This window comes from Lepeophtheirus salmonis, chromosome 10 (genome assembly GCF_016086655.4).
Source record: "Lepeophtheirus salmonis chromosome 10, UVic_Lsal_1.4, whole genome shotgun sequence".
Lineage (NCBI taxonomy): Eukaryota > Metazoa > Arthropoda > Copepoda > Siphonostomatoida > Caligidae > Lepeophtheirus > Lepeophtheirus salmonis.
Window position 1 is genome coordinate 2446698 of NC_052140.2, and position 21973 is coordinate 2468670.

At 31.6% G+C, this 21973-nt stretch overlaps 1 protein-coding gene across 1 annotated transcript; it reads left to right on the forward strand.

Annotated features, from left to right (window-relative positions):
- Positions 1-15138: 15138 nt before the first annotated feature.
- On the forward strand, positions 15139-20589 carry LOC121125469 (uncharacterized). The gene is made up of 6 exons (XM_040720668.2): positions 15139-15465; positions 15995-16149; positions 16644-16796; positions 18898-19011; positions 19965-20048; positions 20119-20589. Exons 2-6 carry the CDS (start codon positions 16000-16002, stop codon positions 20173-20175), a joined length of 558 nt encoding a protein of 185 aa, XP_040576602.1. The 5' UTR covers positions 15139-15465; positions 15995-15999; the 3' UTR covers positions 20176-20589.
- Positions 20590-21973: the final 1384 nt, after the last annotated feature.

Here is a 21973-nt window from a genome sequence, read left to right on the forward strand (position 1 = left end):
TTTTGTTTCTACCGTGCATGGTTTTAATCTGTGTAATTTCATTACACTATGGTACTGATATTTACCTCAATCCCATTAAAGGAGTACTCTTTTTTTTCATCAGCCTCACCCTAATGTACATATGTATTTTGTATTAGGAAGATCCACTTTGGTAACCTGAAAGTATGTTAATCCCCTTTGTTTGACTCTTATGTGGATTTCACTTATAAAGTAAAATCCAGTCATTTCACCTTCAAAAATGATTCTACTCACTCAGAATTCTATAAAATTGGTTTCTATTATATTGATAAATAAGGATAAGATAAATCGATAAGCAGGAAAATTTATCGTGAATGCAAATTCACTCTACCAATTGTAATCAAGACAGTAGAACCAATTCATAAGTAAGGATGGCTCAGTTTTAAGAAAAATGATGTAACACACCAGGGGCGTCTAAAAAATTCAATTTTTTTGTGAATAGCTATGGATTTTTGAAATTTTATTTTTGAATCTATAAATTTCTAGAAAATGTAATTTTAAAATTTTTTTATGAATTGCCAATTTTTTTTTAAAAATTCAAAAACCACCCCGCTCCAAAATGTAATCCTGCTTTGCATTTTGAGTGCTGATTTGTTAATCTCAAATTAAATCTTGTTAAACAAGTAGTACTCCTCCTACTTATAAACAACAAGTTGTCCAACACTTTGGAGAGCTTGACGTCATTCCCTAGCCATGAATAACTTTCGAGTAGTGATCTGCAACGAGCTGAATTTGACTACATGAGTATTTTCGAGTTTATAAAAAAATACTCGAGGAATTTCGAGCTTAACTCTTTACTCTCTTGAATACTTGATACTTGCCTGAACCAAATATACTCCCCCAAACACTTTTTCCTCCCCAAAAAACCCTTATTTTTTAATGAATTATTTAAACTTGTCATGTAGAGAAATTGTGTAGTTCTCTAGAAGACTCTGTATTTGTAATTGAATATATTATCTATGTACATTTAACATAAGGTACTGATGACGAATCAAAGTTGTTTTCGTTATGTTTGCTCCACAGATTAATCTAAAAATTAGTCTAAATTTATTTGAAGTGTGGTCATAAGCCTAATTCAATAGTTTATATAGTCAATAAATCAATATTTTATAACTTGTAACTAACATGGTTTAATGGCACTTACACTTATTAATATGAATGTATATTAATGAAAATATATAGAAAAATACAAGTTTTTAGACGGCTAAGTAATTCCAACCAATGTTGAGTACTCCCGCCAGTCTTAAAAAAATCAAATAGAGATAAAACATTTCCACCTGGGGAAAAAATAAATTCAAAGTTTTTTTGTGTCTTTTTTATTTATTTACTTAAAAAAACTCGAGTACATATATACGAGTTTTGCTCATGGCACATCACTACTTTCGAGCCTTTTTTTTTTATTTCTTTGGTGGAAAGGTTGAAAGATTATTGCTATGTTATGTACATTGATTAATCATAATACTCTACTATCATTAATTGTGAAGCAATATTTTTTCTTCATAGTTTGAAAATAAAATTGCTTTATAAGCATGACTTGTATCTATATTATTATTATTACTTAGATATAAGAAAGTTGAATGTTTGATTATGTCAGACACACATAAGAAATATTTATTATGAAAAAAATGTGTAAATATATGTACACAAAATATTTTGCCAAATATTTTTTTTACAAGTGATTGACCCCAGTTTTCTTTTTCTTTGTAAGAGAAAATAAGGACAATTTAATATTCATGCATAACGTAGGATTTTGTTGCTTATTCTTGTTTTATTTCCTGCGTGTATGTAGATTTGCATATTATTACAAAATATGCAGCCTTTTATTTCTTTCATTTGGAAGGTCCATTAAAAGCCTTTATTATCCCCAGTAATGATTCTTCATAATACTCTGTATGGGCGGAAACCTGTTTTTACAAGGGTATTAGCAAAGTTGTGCCCTTATCCGTTTAGCAGTTCCGGTCGCCCGGGTAATACGGTCGTATCTGAGTTCCAAATAGGTTAGAGCTTCTTTTGTAAAAAATGATATTATGAGAAAAAAAGTGTATAAGAAAGAAAATGTCTTAGACTAAATTTATTCTTAAAATGTATAAATAAATTCTTAAATTCAAAAGGATTTTTTTGTACTTTCAGGATCCAGATATTTCCTGACATACCGTCATTTAATCATTTTTTCCCCGGGAAATAAAGAACCTTAGTACCAGTATGTTGTTTAGTAGAAGGCTTGCTCGTAACAAATTCCTAAATGTTAACGAATAACGCTCAAACTTTCTTTAATACTTTGTATGAACTTAATGAGGCTACTTAGCAATTTCATTGGAGCGTATTAATATTTTCCTTGAGCACAAACGGATAAAGTTTCGGAAAGAGTGACAAAAACTAATATAAATCACATTTATAGTAGTTTTTGATCACTTTTTTCAAATTTATCGACTTTGTGCTCAATAAAAGCTTAATACTTTTACATTAATTCGCTGAGATGTCTTCCATAGCTCAATACACAGTACCAAATAAAGGTTATGCTTCTCCGACCAGATAAGTACATCAGACCCACACTAATTTTGGAATGTATTAAATTGATTTTCAGATCCTCTTTGGACTTTGTGAGAAGCTATAGAAGTAAGGATTTTCGGTGAAAAAGAAAACACAAATTAACCTGGAAATCTTGTCAACTTGAAGAATGTTCTGGAGAAGAGTAGCTTACTGCCCTATGATTGTAAAACCTATTATCCACATGTGAACCTATTTATGTGATTGTAAAAGCTATTTAGATCAACTAAGTAATTAATTAGTGGAGATTCAATTCAAGGTTGTGTACCTATTGGTGTAGCGATTCTAAATGTTCAAGCGGTTCCAGTTCTTGAACTGCTTGAACCAAAACCGATAAAGTCGAGCCGTGACTACAATATATTGCTGATCAGACGTAGTTATTGGAATCTAGAATATTTAAAGAAAATACAATATATATTATGAAAAATAAATGAGTTTTAATCAATAATTCAATTTTGAGTTGTTGTTTTTTTTGTACAATTACAGCGTTTTCCAACGATTTTTCTACGTCACCCGGGTGATAGAGTTGTATCTGAGTTCCAAATAGCTATGGGATTCTTATGGATCTAGAAAAGTTGGTTTTAAGCAGCAGGGGTGTAAATAAAAGAGGGAAGGGTTGGGCAGATTATGAATCCAGGTCTGCTACTAAGCTATTCGTGTACCTATGATATCATAACTATAATATTTTTTAAGCCAGGCTCTCCCAAACTTTACTATGCCAAGGCCCTCTTACACCAATACATTTTTAGCTGAGGTCCCCTTTATACGAAACATGTGTATTATGTATGTGTAGACTGAAATCAGTCTTTATTTCTCCATCCTCCAGCGACCACACCCACCCTAGCCTTCCCTCACGGCCCCCACATTGAAAACCATCATGTAATAGGGCTTGCTAACAAACATTTTCAATCTGATGTATCGTACCGAATGCTGGACAAGATAGGTAGATTTTGACAAAACACATAATCACTATAGTCTATGACGTCACTATTGCTCGAATTTTCAATTTGATGTATCGTACCCACGGCTGGGTAAGACAGATAGATTTTGACAAAACATGCAACCAATCCTAGTCTATGACGTCAATGTTATAAGCGTGCTGGAAGTCAAACATCAGTTTTAGATGCGTTATGGTATAACCTTGTATTTCTACTAACCTTGATATTACTTTGATTTAATTCAAATATCAATTTCAATACAAGTCTTTTTTTATTCATAAAGTCCTTTCATCATGATGTATTGATCTAGAGTGTATTTTGTTAATAATGTTAATGCTTCGTTTCTACTAACGCGGATTGGTTGAGTTAGAATTAGCTTTTGCTAACCAGTGAACACTTTTCAACAGTTATTCAATAATAATAATGCCATGCGTGAAAAGAATTGGATTTTCATTTTTGAGGGGAGATTGCGTGAAGCAATGGATTTCTTTCATTTTATGGCTCCTATATTTTAATGTCGCTGAGATACATTAAAATATATAGTTGTGTAGAAACGTGATAGTGCTCTTATAAATATTTCCACTTTTGTGTATCTCATACGAAAACTTGTTTACTCCACACTTATATTGGATTGAAGGTTACATTTGTAATACTTCATGTGTAACCTTGTGGATTCTTTATTTTATTTTTTAATTTTACTTGTTCTAATGACCTTAATTAATGCCTTCAATTTCTTTTTAACTATATATATATATACATATGTAAATTGCGAATATGTATGAAAATATACGTAAAATATACAAAAATCAATTAAGTTTGAATAAAGTGTGACCTTGTTTATAAATTGCATATTGCATGACATAATAAAAAAAATTAAAGGGAAATCAAAGCATGTTCATTTGTCATGTTTACGGATCCTTAAATTTTATGTGTTTCCTTGTTCTAACAATTTCCGGTTCTTACCTAATCATACTCTGCATTTTAGTTGTTCTGATCTGGTTATAACCCGGTTACTCGATTATACTAGAGATTCTTACTATTGTTGAAAGGTCTCCTGTCGCCTATGGTGGCATCTTCATAAGGCTGGCAAAATATTCTACTTTTTGGAAACGGGGATGATGACTTTTTTAAACGACCGAGGATTATATTTTTTGTGCAATACAACATATTTTTAAAAAGATGATTTATAAGTATTTGTAGGGAAGGCCCCTGATTCACACGGTTCGTGATATCACAACAAATGATACGATTTCAATACAAATAATTATTGTAGATACTCGGTCTGAGACCGAGTTTTTGTTTCGATTCGGTCTTAAGTGATTTTATGTAGAACGGACTAGTCCGTCATTTAGTCTGTGGAACAAAATTCAGAGTAGATTTAAATTTACATTCACCGAAATTATCTTTTCTATAAAAATAAATATCTTCTATCTCCTCTGGTTTTTTGTTTTTTTTTAAATAACAACAGGTCCAGACAGATCTCAAACCCGTTCATGACTTGAATTAAACACTAATTCAAGGAAAATAAGTAGAATTAGTTGGTTACTACCGTAGGTAGATGCTGCGAATTGAGTCAATTTATGAAGGAAATTTACATCCAAAAACAGCATAATTAGTAAAAGTCTGGACTTTAATTTTCGCAAAGAATTGTTAGTGAATAACGCTTCAAATTATCAAATTGTAAATATATATAGGGAGGACTGTTGCCGCGTGAGAGTGAATTTGATTCTTAAAAAATGTGCTTTCAGTAGAAGGTATTACTCCAATATCGATCCTCAATTCTACTCTGAGTCCAACAGGGGCTTACCTTTATAACTCACCAATTAACACTCAGTCTTACTCTTTGTCTTTCATGCACGGGTGATTACTTTTACTTTAAATGTTCTCTCTTCAAGAATAAAGATAAATGCTTTGGAAAATAAAGAAAACTCTTCAAATTGTAGCTACAACAAGAGTGCAATCTTCCATTGTCATATTTTTTACAGCTATATGGATATGATCTGGCATATAGAGATTTAAATTGTGTTTTTTTTAATAGTATTCTACCTAAAATATCTATTTTAATGTTGGGATTTTTTTTAGACAACTTACTCCATCAATGCGTAACTTGATCCTTCATTATAGAAAATAATCGTATAAGGGAAAGAAAATTTAGGTCAACGAAAATATATGTATATTTCAAAATAACATATATGCAATATACCAAAGTAATACGCGTTCATAGAATTTTGAAAATTTCAAAATATCACAATTTATTGACCAACCGTTTTTTCTATATTAGTCATTTCTTTTTAATATTTAGTTCGTATTATATTGCATTATTATGAAAACAGGGATATTTTTGCAAGATATGCGCAAAAACTTATATTATGTATCTTATTCGTATTAATACACCAACGAGGTTTGTAGGAAAAGTTGAAGGACCTATAGTATCTGCCCTACGACTTAATAAGTCTAAATCTGTGAGGAGACCTTTAACAATTAAATATCCCTTTGAAGAAACTATGATTTAGAAGAAAACAGAAAGTAAAAAGGCACATTTCTTTAGGACATGTTAGGATTTTTCCGTTCCCTCTCCCACATTAATAATGGAAAATAAATGAAAATTAGGATATAATGTGTACATATATTCTAAATTCATAAATACATAGTATATAGGTAGGTAAAATAATAATAATAATAAATAATAACGTTCCTCTACACACACAATGTGTATATACCCTGTACAACAAATGTTAAATGAAAGTAAAAAAAAAAACATTTAAAAAATAATGCTTTATTAGACTTTTAAGAAAAAAGAAAATGTTCTTGTGATGGAATGGAATATTAATATTAAGTGCGCATCATATAATATGTACACTATTAGACTGGCCATTTTTTTAGTCCATATATATTTGAGGACAATCAAAAAGTTGATTTTGGAAAAGTTTGAGTTCTCTCATTACTAAGGTCGTAAATTGTAAGCATCTTCGGTATATAACAATAAAAGAAACCATAAATCAACGTGATAAAATGCACCCTTGCTAACTTTCATCTTTTGGGTGGCTTAGCCCCAAAAATTATCAACCCCGTTATATTATCTGTATATATGTGACTACCACCGGTTATTGTCTATGGCCAATGCGCTAGGGGGTACAAATATGGGTTCAATAGAGGCCTGTGAAAATCGTTTGTGCGATTTTTTTTGCCAACAGGGACAAGGAATTATATTAAAAGGCATTATGAAGTTGGATTATCGTTAGCACAAAAATTATTTTTTGAAGCTCAAGGAGACTATGGGTAAAAAAAAAAAAAAATAGGTGAACATTTCAATTTCATTTTTTTAGGTGCAAAAAAATGGTTTTCCATTGAAACATTGGATTCGTAGATAAAATAAAGTTTGTAGAAATTTGTATGAAGATTTGTTTGGATATAAATATGACACATAAAATTGATTTTTAACTGAAATATCTGTTATTTTTTTCAATTTTTTCTCTCTCTATTTTTTTTTTTTTTTTTTTTTTTATCGAACGTCAATTTTTAAATTTTATGAACAAAATGCCACAATGCAATGCATTTTGTTCATAAAAATTTTATTCCTAAATATTAAGTAGATGACTTTTAATTTTTGGAAAGTTTTATGAAATAATTTTTGAAGTATTTGACGCCTTAACAATTTGAAGAATGTTTGGAGGAGAGCATCTTAGTTGTCATGACGTTACATTAACGTGGTTTTAGAGGTCCCATTTTGTATAAAGCAAGGACACATTATGAGCATAAATATTTTATATCTTATAAATAAATACAATTAAAAAATCACAAATTCCCTTTAACTTAAAATTCCAATACACTATGTTTAAATTATTTTGGATATGGTGTAGAGAGAACAATTGCCCTCAAAATTACCAATTTATACCAAAAAAAAAAAAAATCAAATTTAATGGCCTTTGTCAAAGTCGGTATTTGATTAATCCCAGCAGAAAAAAGACTTTGTGCAGATGGGACAAAAATATTGACCTGAAAACTTGACAGTTATATATTTATTTACAAGCAATTTTCTCCCATTCAGAAATAGATACAAAAATAGTCTAATTATTTATTTAAATCTGGAAAAACGTACCTAATATTTTATGATTTCCCCCCCTATATTTTGATCTTTCAATGAGAAAAGTAGCACTAAATCTTGTAAATTTTCTAAAAATAAATAAATTCTAATAATCACTCTATAGGCTTAACATACCAGAACTTTCCGAATACAACGATTATTGTATTGTGTTTTGAACTAAAAGCAACCAGGAACACTATTTAACAAAATTTAACTTTTTAAAGCTCTTGTTAAAGTGTTATTAAGGTCCGTTAAAACAAATGCTAAAATGGAATATTTACAGCTCATAGCATCAATATATTTTGGATGAGAGTTAAAGTGGCCAATTTCTACACAAAAATTGTATCTAAAAAAAATTATAAATGCAATAACCAAAGTCGGATTTTCAAACTTGGTAGGAATATTCACTCCTGAGCCCAAATCAATAATAATACGTCATTGCCATTATTTGAATGCAGAAAGAGAAACGTGTCCTCATCCAAAATACTGGATAAGGTTACACGTTCGAAGACCCGAATCACTTATTCCGTCTTGTAATGAGTATGACTAGGAATAACTAACATAGTATTTTATGAGTAATTATGTATTCGACGGGTGCTATCAGTCCTTGGAACCAACGTTCTTTAACCCTTCGTTAGTGAACTCAGATTTTTACATCCCCAAATTTTATAAAATTACTTCAAATCGGTATAAAATAAATTTTATAGCCGTAAATTTTAGTATGCTCCTGAAAAATACATCAGACTAAATGCAATTCTTTGTGTCTACAAAAATATATTTCCTTGGAATAATTTGGTCATTTTGCATTTTTTTAATAAAGGTTTGGTCAAATTGTACGCTTAAGTCGTTCTTTTTTCTATTTACGGTATTTATTGTAATATCACCAATTGTTGTTCTATATATCACACTCAACTTCCTCAAAATTAATGAGTTCATTTTAGTACCGAAAATTCGTTAAAAATTATTAATATTTCATAGAAGTGTATATTAAAAACAAAATTATATACAGGGTAGGCCAGCAAAACGTGGGCTGTTAATTAATGTTCATTTTCTCATTACTTTGAAAAGGTTGAGTGATTATTTTTTGATATTATGTTTCCTCCGTTCTTTTTTACATAAACAAACTATACTATTCATTTAGTCATTTCATTATCATGAGCAAGCAACAAGCAAAAAGGTAACCCATCGCAGATCTCCTAGATGCTGGAGTTGATGTGATGAAGATTACAGCAATTTTTAAGTGTTCTATGAGCCTGGTTTTTAAGTTGGCCAAGATGAAAATAAATGGAGAAGACCTCTCCAGGATGTCAGTAAATGTAGGGCATAATTTAAAGAGGGATATAAAGTTCTTGTTAAGTTTGGAGAAGAATATAAAGGAGGATCCCACTAAGTCAATGAATCGCCTCACCAACGACTTCTCTGTGGCTCCTAGGACCATCAGGAGGGATATAAAGCACAACTTGGGATTACTTTCTTTCACAAGGGCCCCACTTCACCTTCTCACTGAGGGAATGAAAGACAGGAGGCTCGAAAGGTGCAAGAAAATCCTCACATGGATCAAGGGAAATGGGTCAATTATGAAAATTTTCTCCCACAAGAAGATTTTTACAGTTGATCAATTCCATAACTGCCTGAACAACCGGCTGATTTGCAGAAACAAAAGAAAAGGTCCAAGAGGTTTACCACACCAAATATTCGGCCCAAACAATGATCTTCGGCGTAGTGCCTGCATGGCAAAAATTGGCAGAGGAGTTTGTCATCAACACCATTTAGGCGACGTGTGAGAGTTGTGATTGATAATGAAGGTACCGATATTGACTGACAAAAGTTTTTCTGCATGTTTTGTTAACATTATTCTTTTACCTATTATTGAAAATATAAAATTATTGATGTATTTCTAAATCCAACTCTCGAGTCCACGTTTTTTCTGCCCTACCCTGTAATTAAAAAATTAATTAATACAAATTTGAGGACTATAACAATCACAAATTCATATATTTGTGATTAAATTATAAAAGTAATGTTTACAAATTTAAGTAGCGTAATTTTGAGTCAATGTCTACTATGTTAAGTGGAATAAAATTCATTTAATGCTTGGGCCAACCATTTATCCCCAGTCAACTAACTATTTCAAAATAGAAGGCTCACCCTTGGAGAGTTAAGACTGTCGGTTCTTCGAACTTTCAGTACTAGAAATAATTAAAAAAAGAGGAAATAAAGTAGAGTGATGTCATCAAGGATGGAACTTTATCAGTTTGTGGACTGAGCTGGACCAGAATGAGACTGAACTGAATGGGAATGTCCTAAATAAGAAGAATTGTTGAATGACACTCTAAAGTAGGGCACGCACAGCTGGGCTCTCTTAGCTTGCAGGTGGCTGTGAATGACTGGTACCCATTGCGAAGTTAGTCCCAGTGCTGCCTCACAAGGACTTTGAATTCGAGGGGTTTGGGATATGTGCTGTAAGGGGGCCAAAAGTGTCAAAAAAGAGTTCAAAATAACTCAAAAGAGTCATGCAACGGAAAAGATGAGTGTCAAAAGTGGCCTCTCCGTCCTCACAAGGCTCTTTCTATCCACTTTTTTTTATAGCTCTCTGTTGTGAAACTCCAAGAGCTCTTGCATGGGCCCATATGGACTTGATGGTATTCACCTGGGCTGTTTTCTTAAACTTATCTTGTTCCTGTTTGCCCTTTTTGACAGAGCCTTTCTTCCTTTCCAACGTTTGGACTTGCTGAAGGCGTAGACGGTGGTCCTGGAGATGCTCAACTGCTTGGAGTGCACAAATCAATCACGTTCAAGTGTCATTGTCTATACTTGTATGTTAGCTATAAAGATCAAGTTTGTACAATTTTAAAATTACTTATTTTACAAGCCAAACCCAACTTTTTGAGAATTTTTAGTAAGGCCTTCATAAACTAAGGAAAGTTTAAGAATGGACATATTTACTACTCTAGTTTTTTAGTGTTTGATTGTCCCCAGAAGAAAAAGTATTAGTGCAGGAGATGGGAATATTAACCCGAAAACGGAACAGTCTAATATACATAGTCCATACTTGTCTTTTGTTTTCCACTTCATCATCATCGTCTTAAGGAGCTCATATACACACACTCAAACTACATAATATAACAACAACAATACAAAATAAAACTATGTTCAAAAAAGAATGATGACATTTGAAGAGAAGAAGAAGAAATCATCATCAGCTTCATGAAAAAAGGAAAGAAAATAACTTGGATAAACAGGATGTAGGATTGTACATACATTGAAACGTCATGAGGAGTTAAAATTCCTTAAGATACCTACTAGTGTTGAGACTCGGTACTTCAAGACCGAGTTGTACCGATATTTCGGTCTGACGTGCGATCTCGGATAGGAGGGCATTTCCTCGCTAAAACTAAAATATACAGGGTCAGCTGTCGATTTTTCTGTTCTTTTCTTTTAAGCAGTGTTCCAACAATTGATTGGTTGAATAACAAGTTATAATAACAAATTATTAATCTGTGAACAATTCTCAACCATTATTAAATGATAATTTCATTGTTGGAAACACAAGGGCTGAATAATCGCGGGCTTAACAAAGAAAACACATTTTTTCTTTCAAAATCGGCTTTTTTTTAAATTATTATTTTGATTTATGGAGCAGGGTCTCCATAATACTTTTCACGCCATTTTTCCACCATTTAACTCACAATAACTCACAAACTAAAGAACAAATCGTTATGAAATTTTGACAGCTGTCGTTTGAAGGTTGGTACAGGTTGAAGCCATTTTTTCAACCTATGTGTTACTACACCCTACTTTTCGGCTTCCCCCCCCCCTGTTTCTTGCGGGATACATAATTTAATCGTTTTCAAATAGTTGACTGATAATTTTGGTCTCAATATATACATATATTGTTTTTTAGGGGTCTTAATCTTGGGACTGCTTTTCTCCCCTATCAGTCTGATTTATGAGTTGTACAATTAAAATGATTTAGGGTTTTTCTTTGAGGCTGAGCTTCTTTTATGAGGCGAAATAGTTCGGTACACTAAAAATCAGTACGTTTTCAGACCGATCTAGGATTTCTGGAACGAAGCCCAACACTAATATGTACATAGGTACATACAATATGTTTGTTGATACAAGAGGGCAAAAGGGTCATGCACACGTTTCTCATGATGTTGTTATTTTTTGTTTTTTTGACAACTGATAGTTGGATAAATAAACAGTTATTATCCACTTTTTGACACTTAAAACTAACTACGAGTACATAATGTATTGTCAATGTAAATGAGTAATGACACTCAATGCTAGTATGGATCTAGATGAATGGGGCATGAGATTTGCTTACTTATTTGTAATTTGTATATATATAAGATGACGTAACAAGACCACCACTTTCTGAACATTCATCCCACCCCTGTTATAATGGCCGAAACAGACTTTTCTTGTTTAGATTCGAAGCCATACTGTTGTGGAAGTTCAATATGTCTTTTAATAAAATGATAGATGGATAGATGCCTCAAATAGGGTGATCATATTTCAATATTCAAAAAAAGAGGAAAGGCTCAGACAAAAAGTACTCTATACTCGAAAGTACTCCCAGACTGATCATGTCATATGTATTTTAAAAAAATCAAGTTATTAATATTATTTTTTCATTTTTGAGGAAAGAACATCAAAGTATTGAGTAACTACGTTTTATTGTGCTCATAATAAACGTAGAGTAACACAAGGGATTTCTAGGAGAGTTATCTTTTATATTATTAAAGCAACGTTTCTGTCCTAACCGACGCTTAATAAATCCGGGATATGTCAGGCAGTATAAGATAAATTTAGTATACATAATTTAAAAGAATGCAGATTCCAAGATATTGTAAATTTGATTCCACTTCAAATTCAAGGGATTTGACAATAATCATACCATAGGTAGGAAACCATAGCCCAATAAGGATAACCCTAGAGTCTTCTAAACATTTTAGCTGAGTCCGTATTTCATCTCAAATTACTTTCAATCTTCGAGCAAGCTGCAATTCAGAATTAGTCTCTATATACAGTGTGACATCATGATTGGTTCATTTCCTTCTTCCTCTCCTCCCTTGTCACAGCCGATTGTAGCTCATTTCCTCCAAAGCTTGCTTCAAATTTTTAGGGTTACAATGTTCATTTTCGGTTTCTATTTTGTCAACATGCCACTTATACACACGACTTTCATCACAAATTATAATTGTAAAATAAACAACTTGATGTTAAATTATTTTCAATAAATTTCACTCCCAAAAAACTATTGTGGGCCTACTCTGGCAATAAAGCAGAATTGAAGTGGTGTTGTATAAAATATTAAAGAGGAATAAAAAATGTGAGGAAAATTGGAGTACTTGTTGTAACTGGCCGTTTTGTACACTGTGTAAATATATCTTAAATTTATTCTCACTGAGTGAGATGGTATTTTTATAAAATCAAATCAATCGAAAGCAAAATAATCAATAATTCAACTTATGATATTTACAGGGAACACAATAATAACTGACTAGATAAATATTAAAAACTAATTATGACTCCCAAAAAAAAACTACCTTCACTCCCCAAAAATGTATTTTTATCAAATATCTCAAAGTTGACATAAATGCCCATGCAAGGGATCTCGGAGTTTCGCAACAAACTGTCCAGAGAGCTATCAAAAAAATCGGCGGAAAGTGCTTTGTGTGGATGGAGAGGACACTATTCACACCAGCAATGAAAGAAACGTTATCCTCCGTTGCAAGAATCTTTTTTTAGTTTTTTGGGCACTTTTGGCCCTCCTACAGCCCTGACGCGAACCCCTCAACTACATTTTTTCTGTACATGTCGAGGAGAAGGCCTACAGTCTTTGCCATCCAAACACAGAGACCCTCAAAGCCACTGTCAGCCAGAATTAGGACGCCAAGACTATATCCACAGCGGGTGCCAGGCCTTCCGCCACCTGGAAGCCATCATTGCCACTAAGGGTTAATTATTAATGTTTAACAAAACTTATACACATATACTATTTATATCCTGAATTTTTTTTTGAAATTATATTTTTACCTAATAAAATTAATTCTATCTTGTTAAAGTTCAAAGTGTTCAGATTTTAATGGACCATCCGGTATAATATATGTTTGAACTTTACCTGTAGTCTTTACTGTCGTATCTCAGATATATATGTAAATCTATAGAAGAAGGAAAATGGAAAATAGGGATGATATGAAGTGGAATAAAATTTATATGGACAAAGGAGGTACAGATCCAGGATCATTAGTCTATTTGGAAAGGACTTATTGACTAGTGGAACCTTACTCATAGTTATGATCTTAGTTGGTGCTTGAAGAAATGTATGAAACTCGTTCCGTAATAAGAAGGGTATGTTTCAACAGTAAAGACTCACGGTAAAATTACCAAGAACCCACGACGTTATCTCACTAATACAAAAATTTACACTTTATTTTGTTGTCAGCTGTCGATATTTCTGCTTTCCCCTCCCCTTATCAGTATTCTGAACGTTGATTGGATGGATTATAAGGAGCTATTCTTAAGCTGTGAAGAGTTCTTAAGGATTATTCAATAAGGATTCCATAAAGAAGAAGTGGCCCCAAAATGGATTAACTCCCAAGGGATTTTGGGTATCCCCCCTCTCGTTTCATTTCGTATGAAAGGTTGCGTGATCGAATATAGATAGAATGTCGTACTGCTTGTCAATATAGCCAGGCACTAATCATATGGCCGAAGTAGAAGTCATGGATCGCTTCCTCATCGAAATGAAAGTTTGCGTTTGTGACATTTTTTAGCTACCTGTAATAATGACCCCTGAGTTCTTGTATGTGCTTGAATGGTTAAGTGCAAACATATTTCCCGCTGCAAGAAAGGAATGGGCAGGTCCTTGAAAATTGTTTAAATTTTTCTTTTCTCGTGATATTATTCACCTCCCTTCTAGATAGATACATTCTTGATACGTACTACGACTAAAGAAAAGGGGAAATCCCCAAATAATCATTCTTTTCTTATTCGTGGTTGTGGTAGTTATTAGAGAAAATGATAGATTTTTGTAATTTCAAGGACTACATATAATTAATATTGTTACTATATATATATCAATGTAATTATGACGTTTCATTATTATTATTAATATTTAAGGAGAAGGAAAGAAAGAGAGAAGGAAAATAAATTTCTAAAATATCATCTTCGTAGCTACTACCATCCAAAAAAGAGAAAAAAGGAAAAGAAGAAGAAATAACTAGTCACTTTTCTTTTCTTTTTTTTTCCAATTAAGAAATTCGCGGGACACGATGAGGACACGGCGTAGCCATTGACAGAAATTAAGAGCAAGGATACTTACAAATAGAGCCACTTCTACGCCACGTATATTTATTATTATTAATAAAATATATGGTGGTGTGCGTAGATATAATGATACCCTCATGTCCATATCCCCCCCTCTGCTCCTTGAGCAAGATGGCCATATGTTTATTTAGAATCCTTAAATAGTTCCATGTACGTATCGTCGTACCATATACATGTTTAAGAAAATAAGGGCGCGCAAGGAAGGGAAAAATCGAAAGTGAAAACCATTTCGAAAAGACGGCGTCCCGGCAGGTTGAAGAATTCAGGGATTTATTTATTTCCAGTCATATATTGTTGTGCTCCTTTTAAGGAAAGAGAATGGTTTTTTGACTCTGATTTTTTAAATATATATTAACCCCATATATTATTTCTTATAGAAATATTTATCTCAAGAAGTAATCGAGTTGTATCGACATTAGTGAATTGTTTGTGACAAGTTCTCCTTCTGAATTATCTTCTCCTGCACGGAGAGCTCTACATCCATTATATATTTGAACAACCGTATCTCTACGGTCATATATATACTATATACATAAATAGGTAAGATATTCAATTTATTTTCGTCAAAAAGAGTAGGAATGCAATTTTAATTATTTCTGATATATTTTAATAATAAAACAGTCAAAAGAGAGTAGAAATAAAATAAAGATCCTGAAGCTTCTTCATCAAGGTCACTATTATTGCTTTAAAAAGAAGAATGAAAATACTTTAATAATATATAGTAACCTAGAAAAAACTCAAATGATTACATCTCAATCCCTTCATTCCTATTTTTTTGCATTGCTCATGAAAGATGTCATCATTTTTATATAAAAAAATATATATACAGAATAGAAATTCCCACCTTTTTGATTTATATTCTTTTTACATAACCATAATCATATTTCCCTCGAATCTTTTCCTTTATTATTATTATTGTATGGCTGTATTTCAAGGATGATTACTCCCAAAAACGGATATGTCTGTGTGTGCCACTAATTCAAAACTATATAATAAAAAAAAACATTATCTATAATAATATATGTATAATCAATCAATCCCATAATATATAATCCTCTTTCATTCAAAGGTATCATGAATAAACAATTACTAAGTCTACTCTTCTGTGCTTCTCTCTTAACGCAACAAATTGCTTCTACCCCAACATCCTATTCATATCTACAGAGTGTATATTCACAAACTAATAATCATAATAATCCTATTAGTATCGGAAAGGAGTCAAAGGTAAGGATCATTCTTTTCCAAGAAGGGAATTACTAAGGATCCATTTTCTTTTCTATACTTCAAATATGTTGTTGAGGTTAAGTGATTAAAAGTGTAGATAAAGTTCCGAACACGAGAAGATTCATATATATGATGGTATTTTCTTTCCAATAATAATATATATATGTATATATAATTAATTAAAAGCTTTGTCTTATTTTGTTGAGAACTCAAGAGGGCGGGGGGGTAAAAGGTTAGGCTATATATATCTATGTGTCTAAAGAAAAACAAATAAAAACCTCCTTATAAAAAAGGTTATATTTATATGATAAATAAATGTGGATTTCCCCGGGGCTTCAAAAACTTTTTGAAAATAAAACGTCAGGGGGTTGTTGTAGAAAGAAACACACACAAATATTAAAGACTTCATCTTTGTATTATTAATTTTTTTTGTACGTATATTTGCTATTAACAAAATATTTATATATAAATGTTCTTTAATTTGATGTTTCCAGGAAAACTACGGTTCCGTCCAAGGTAGAAGCGATGAAGAATTTGGGATTCAAAGTCTGGTTCAATTAGGTATTAAATTGTTGCCTATTGTCCTTAATTTCTTCACGGGAGGCGCACAAACTTCATCAGATCGAATAGAAGATATTGATTTAGAGGTAAAATGACAATTTTAGAGCCTATTTAAGTAACTATGTGTACAAGCAGATGCTTTGATGATGGAAATAATCAAAGGGAGAGAGAGAGAGAGATAAAAGTCTCCTAATAAATGCGTTTAAGTACATGCAAGGTTAAATAATCTCCATTTTCTTTTATTTTTCATTATATACCTATATATATATATATATGTATATCTTTACGTTGAAAGTTGGGAGTCTTTTTGGAGGAGATTCATCTATTACAAGGTCATAATATGACCTTTTTTTCTTCTTTTACATCCTCCTCTTTTGTTAATTGATGTGATTTATAACTTTGTTAATGCTTTAGTGGTCATTCCATGTAGTAGGGATACTTTCAATAAATAAGGATCTTTTCTTTGGTCCATGAACTATAAGTAATATTATAGAGTATTCCTCAATCTAATAAGACAGTATTCACTTAGTACCATATAAATTAGTGTCCAGGATCTTGTTTTCACGGGATTTATCAGGATTTTACCACTAACAAAAAATATAAAAATAAGTACTTAAACATCACTGTCTTTATTATCTAATTATAATGAATTATTCTCTGACAACTTGGATCATTCTAATGAATAGTGGTTAATTGATGTCATGTGTCATTTTATTTTGATCCATTATTTACTAACCGTTGTATTCAAACTTGTTCGGATTTTTAAAGTTTAATAAATTAACTAAACTTTGTGGATCATTTTGAAGACATAAAAAGTACCAAGTCAAATCTTGACAGAAGCAAACGTTGTTGTAAATCTTAACATCTTTATTTTTTTAATTAAAAAAAAATTGCCTTTTACAGCTTCATGTGGTTATTTGGATCTACAATGGGGCATTTATTATATTTATAATTATCCGATATTTTATTTTCAATAAAGTAAAAAATTTAGTTAATCAGTAAAATGAATAAAAAAGTTAAAAAAATAAATAAATCATAAGCTATTTTAAGATTTCATTGCAAAAAAAAGTGACAAATTCGATTTAACTAGGTTATCACAAAATACAGTTAACTATTCACTTTCAAAGTTTCAAACTAATCGATTCACCCGTTCGCTAGCTTAGAACGAAACTGTGAATCATGCTATACTTATTGAAATATAATTTATGAGTAATATAACTGTGGGCATTTGAGCTTTATATTTAATGTGCCACAGAAATACTCATAATTAATTAGTTGGTTATTTTCATCAAAAAAAGTCATCAATTACATCAAAAGATATATCGGCCATCTATTGCATTCTCCTCATTGTAAGATCTGTCTATTCTGTATTGCAATTTTACAGCTACAACTTGTAGAAAATTGCGAATTGTACAGTTCATGTATACACTACATTGATAATATAATGTACGAGTTTTGATCATTGATTTATTTTCTAATTCCGGATTCAATTCTCATTCGATTTTCAAGTTTATTATGTGTTTATGTTGGTACACATATATCCACCATTTTGCGTTGTTATTTGTCTTTGACAGATAAAAAGGTTAGACGTATTTTGGTGTGCTCCAGAATTTTCTAGTTTTGAAAAAAAAAAAAAATGGGGAAAAATCAATTTTGGTAAAATTTCTGAAAAAAAACTTTTGAAAGATTGTTTACTATTCTGCAATAGTTATTCTTTTCAAAATGCTCAATTTAGAAGAAAAAAACAATCTTTCCTTTCTTTTCGATAGTAAAAAAACGCTTTTTTATTTGTCAAAAGCAAACACAGAATGTAAACGTTGTGGGCATGTCTACCAAATTAATAAAAAAATAAGTTGAGAATCGAATTAGTATTCAATCGGAATTAGAAAATAACGTTTTCTTTTTTATCAAAGGGGTGTATGTTGTAGGACTTTGTATGTCTGAAAATACCTTATTTCTTTACAAAACCAACTATTTCAAATAACAACTATTGACAGATGTTATCATTTCATTTTGATTCATTAAAATTACGTCAATTCACATACATATATATTTGACCCTTGAATTGAGTATAATCATCTAAAAATATGCCATAAAATATTAATCAATTACTAATTATCAATAATTAAGTTATTTCATATCAAGTTAATATATGTATATATATATAATAAACCCTTTAATTTTCAGCAAGAGGATCCTTTATCATGGCAAAACTTTATATCCGTGGGGATCAAGGTTCTATTAGCCATCTTTGGAAGCGGCTCTGATGGAATTGATAAATCAGACACAACGCCGACTCAGGTACAATTCATATTATGTAGTACTCCTATAACGTCATATTTTATACATACAAGAGCTCTCGAATCTCGGATTTGAGCAGTTTGACAATTTTTTATCTCAAGTACTTCATAAATGCAATTGAAAATGAGCAAACTAAAAAAAATATATATATTCTCCGCAAGGTGGCGCGACAGTAACTAGCTTGTTGTTTAAACAAGTTGTTTTCAGGGATGCTGAGAATAATTTTCATAGCGCCTTCTATGTGAGTGGCAAACAGCTATATTTTTCATTAAGAAATATTATCATTTAGGGAGCTTTATATTTTACCACAAGAGGGCGGAACTCTCTGTCGCTTTATTCACAAACTAATATAAGTAAATAAAGCTCCATTGATCATTAAATAGAAAAAAGATGTTTTCTTTTGAAATATTCTAATTTCAGAGTTTCATTTTTTATTTTGTACAAACATCAGCAAAAATAGTCAGTCCGTTACTATGAATAACAATAAATATCAATTTATAATCAAACTAAAAAAATCGATTTTTCACCGAGTTTCGAAGGGGGGGGAAACCCCATTTTTGTTCTTAGAAAGTTACGAGGATTTGCATTTCAAAAATGTTGAAATTTCTGAGCATTCATTCACCTAGCCCACGTTACACACGGCGTTACCTCACAAACACAAAAATATACAGTTTTGTACGTTGTCATCTGTCGATGTTTCTGCTCCCCTCCCACATCAGAGTTCTTGATTGGTTTAATTATAATTAGCTCTTGTTAAGCTTTGAATACTTCTCAGCAATTTTTGAATAATAATTTCATGGTTGGCAAGAATTAACTAAATACAAATTGATTTTGTGGCATCTTTTTTTATATGAAAGGCTGCGTGATACAATAAAAATAACGACGTGTATAGGGTTAAATACAAAACAGAGAAATTCTCATGTTGACATCTCCCTTCTACTTTATATTTCCAGGCAATAATCGGCACAGTCATCAGTGCTCTAACGGGGAGTAAAGATCCTCAGGAGGTAGCTACCATGGCCAAACAAGCGGATGAGGTACGTAGAGATACATACATTCAAACATGAATTTCATAGTCATTTGATTTATTCTTCCTCTCCCTAATAGGTTCTAAATTTGGTTATGACTTTGATTGAGGCATTGAAAACATCATTTAGCTCCTAAATTTGATGTGATTGTTGATTCCGTCGTCCTTACCATGATCCCTTCCATGAGTTCAAATTCATAGTCATACATACATATATATATATAAATCTCTAGAACCAAGTTGCAATATTATATATTATGTATATATGTAATTCTTCTTTATTGTTGTATCATTCCAAATATTGTTGATGATTTAGCATAATATATACCTATTTATACCAAAATCAGAAAGCAAGCCTGCAAACAATAAGTGAGGGAGTGAGTTGAATGAACAAAAAGATGTTGAACTGGAATCCATACATTCTCAAAATCAATTATTATCATTATTTTTAGTTTACTACACTGTGCCTCCACAGTGGTTACTACAGCACATTCCTGCTGCATGTACAATCTCTGTTCCATATTAATTTAATATATATTTTTATATCACTATGATTATTTAATTATTATTATTATGTCAAAAACCTGTTATACAATCATTTTCATTATTTCTTAGTGAGGATTTACATATCCCATAGGGATATGTAAATCCCAAGTATGTCCCTATGTTCAGAAAAATAAATGAAGCAATAATGAACATGGTACCCCTGACAATTTGAAGAATGTTTAGGAGCATGACGTTTCATTAAATTAGCTAGAACAATGGCAGCAATTAATTCGCTGTTGATCCTCTATTCAACTCTGAGTCCAACAGGAGTTTAAACTGATTATAATTCCCCAATAGCTCATTTGCGTTTCTCTCAGTCATTCATGAGCGAGTATACTCATGGTTACATATAATCCTTAGATGCCCTCTCCTAGGACAAGAATAAAACCATGCACAACAGCTGTATTAAACTCACCATTCGCTTTCTGCTGAACTAAGCCATGTAACAATCATAAGCATCTCAATATACCTGAACAGTGATTTATATTTTTCGAAGCTGTTATCATTATTCTTTTATTCTTGGGAGAGTACATCTAAGTATAGAGTGCCTTTGCTCATGAATGACGGAAATTAACACTGAGGATTTGTTGGGGAGTTATATATGTTGTGTTGTGTAGGTCCTTATTTAGGACCGCAGTCCAGTCCATTTCAGCCCCTCCAATCCCACTTTTCGGTCCTTAAAGAACGTAAAATCGATTCTTTGTGACGTAAATGAGAGTATTTTTCTTTTTTTTAGTTATTTTAGTTAAATCAAGGTTAATAGAAATACAAGGTTATACCCAGGGATAACTATAGATTGCTTAAGGGCACTGTCAGCTATTGTCTGGGCCAGTACATTAATCAAATTTATTCTTATAAGGAAAGAAAACATGAAATGATCATACAATACTTTATTTTTTTATAATAATACAATATGAGACATGACGTATTATAATTTTGAATGAAGAGGTCGTGGCGGCAATTATCATATATGTTTACTATTATTATCTATTCACTTATTTAATTTTGTATTACCAGATATTAAAAAAGAAGTCCTTTATCCATCTGTGATGCAATTAAATAATTCAAATTAGTGTCCAAAGTGGTTCATAGTTGTGCTTTTGGGTTGTTTTTTTTTCAAAATAAGGGTGATATTCTTCATGGTTAAAGTAACGAATAAGTATAAAATTTACTTCTTTTTTTTTTAAATATTTAACTTTTAACCATAGATTGCTGAACTAAAATATTCCATCTATCATCTGACGAAATCGCATGAGCATGACATTAACCATCTAGCTGATATTTAAGCCTTTATTTCTATGGACATAATAAAAGCATCTTTTCTTATTTCAAACAAATCATAAACTGTTCGTATAGGACTGGGTAAAAATATTTTTGTTTATTTTAAAA

What these genes read in the sequence shown, in the direction of transcription:
- LOC121125469 (XM_040720668.2), top strand. Translation starts at nt 16,000, where the DNA reads ATGAATAAACAATTACTAAGTCTACTCTTCTGTGCTTCTCTCTTAACG. An exon ending in GTATCGGAAAGGAGTCAAAG is followed by an intron (nt 16,150 to 16,643) that starts GTAAGGATCATT and finishes TGATGTTTCCAG; the next exon opens with GAAAACTACGGTTCCGTCCA. An exon ending in CAGACACAACGCCGACTCAG is followed by an intron (nt 19,012 to 19,964) that starts GTACAATTCATA and finishes TTATATTTCCAG; the next exon opens with GCAATAATCGGCACAGTCAT.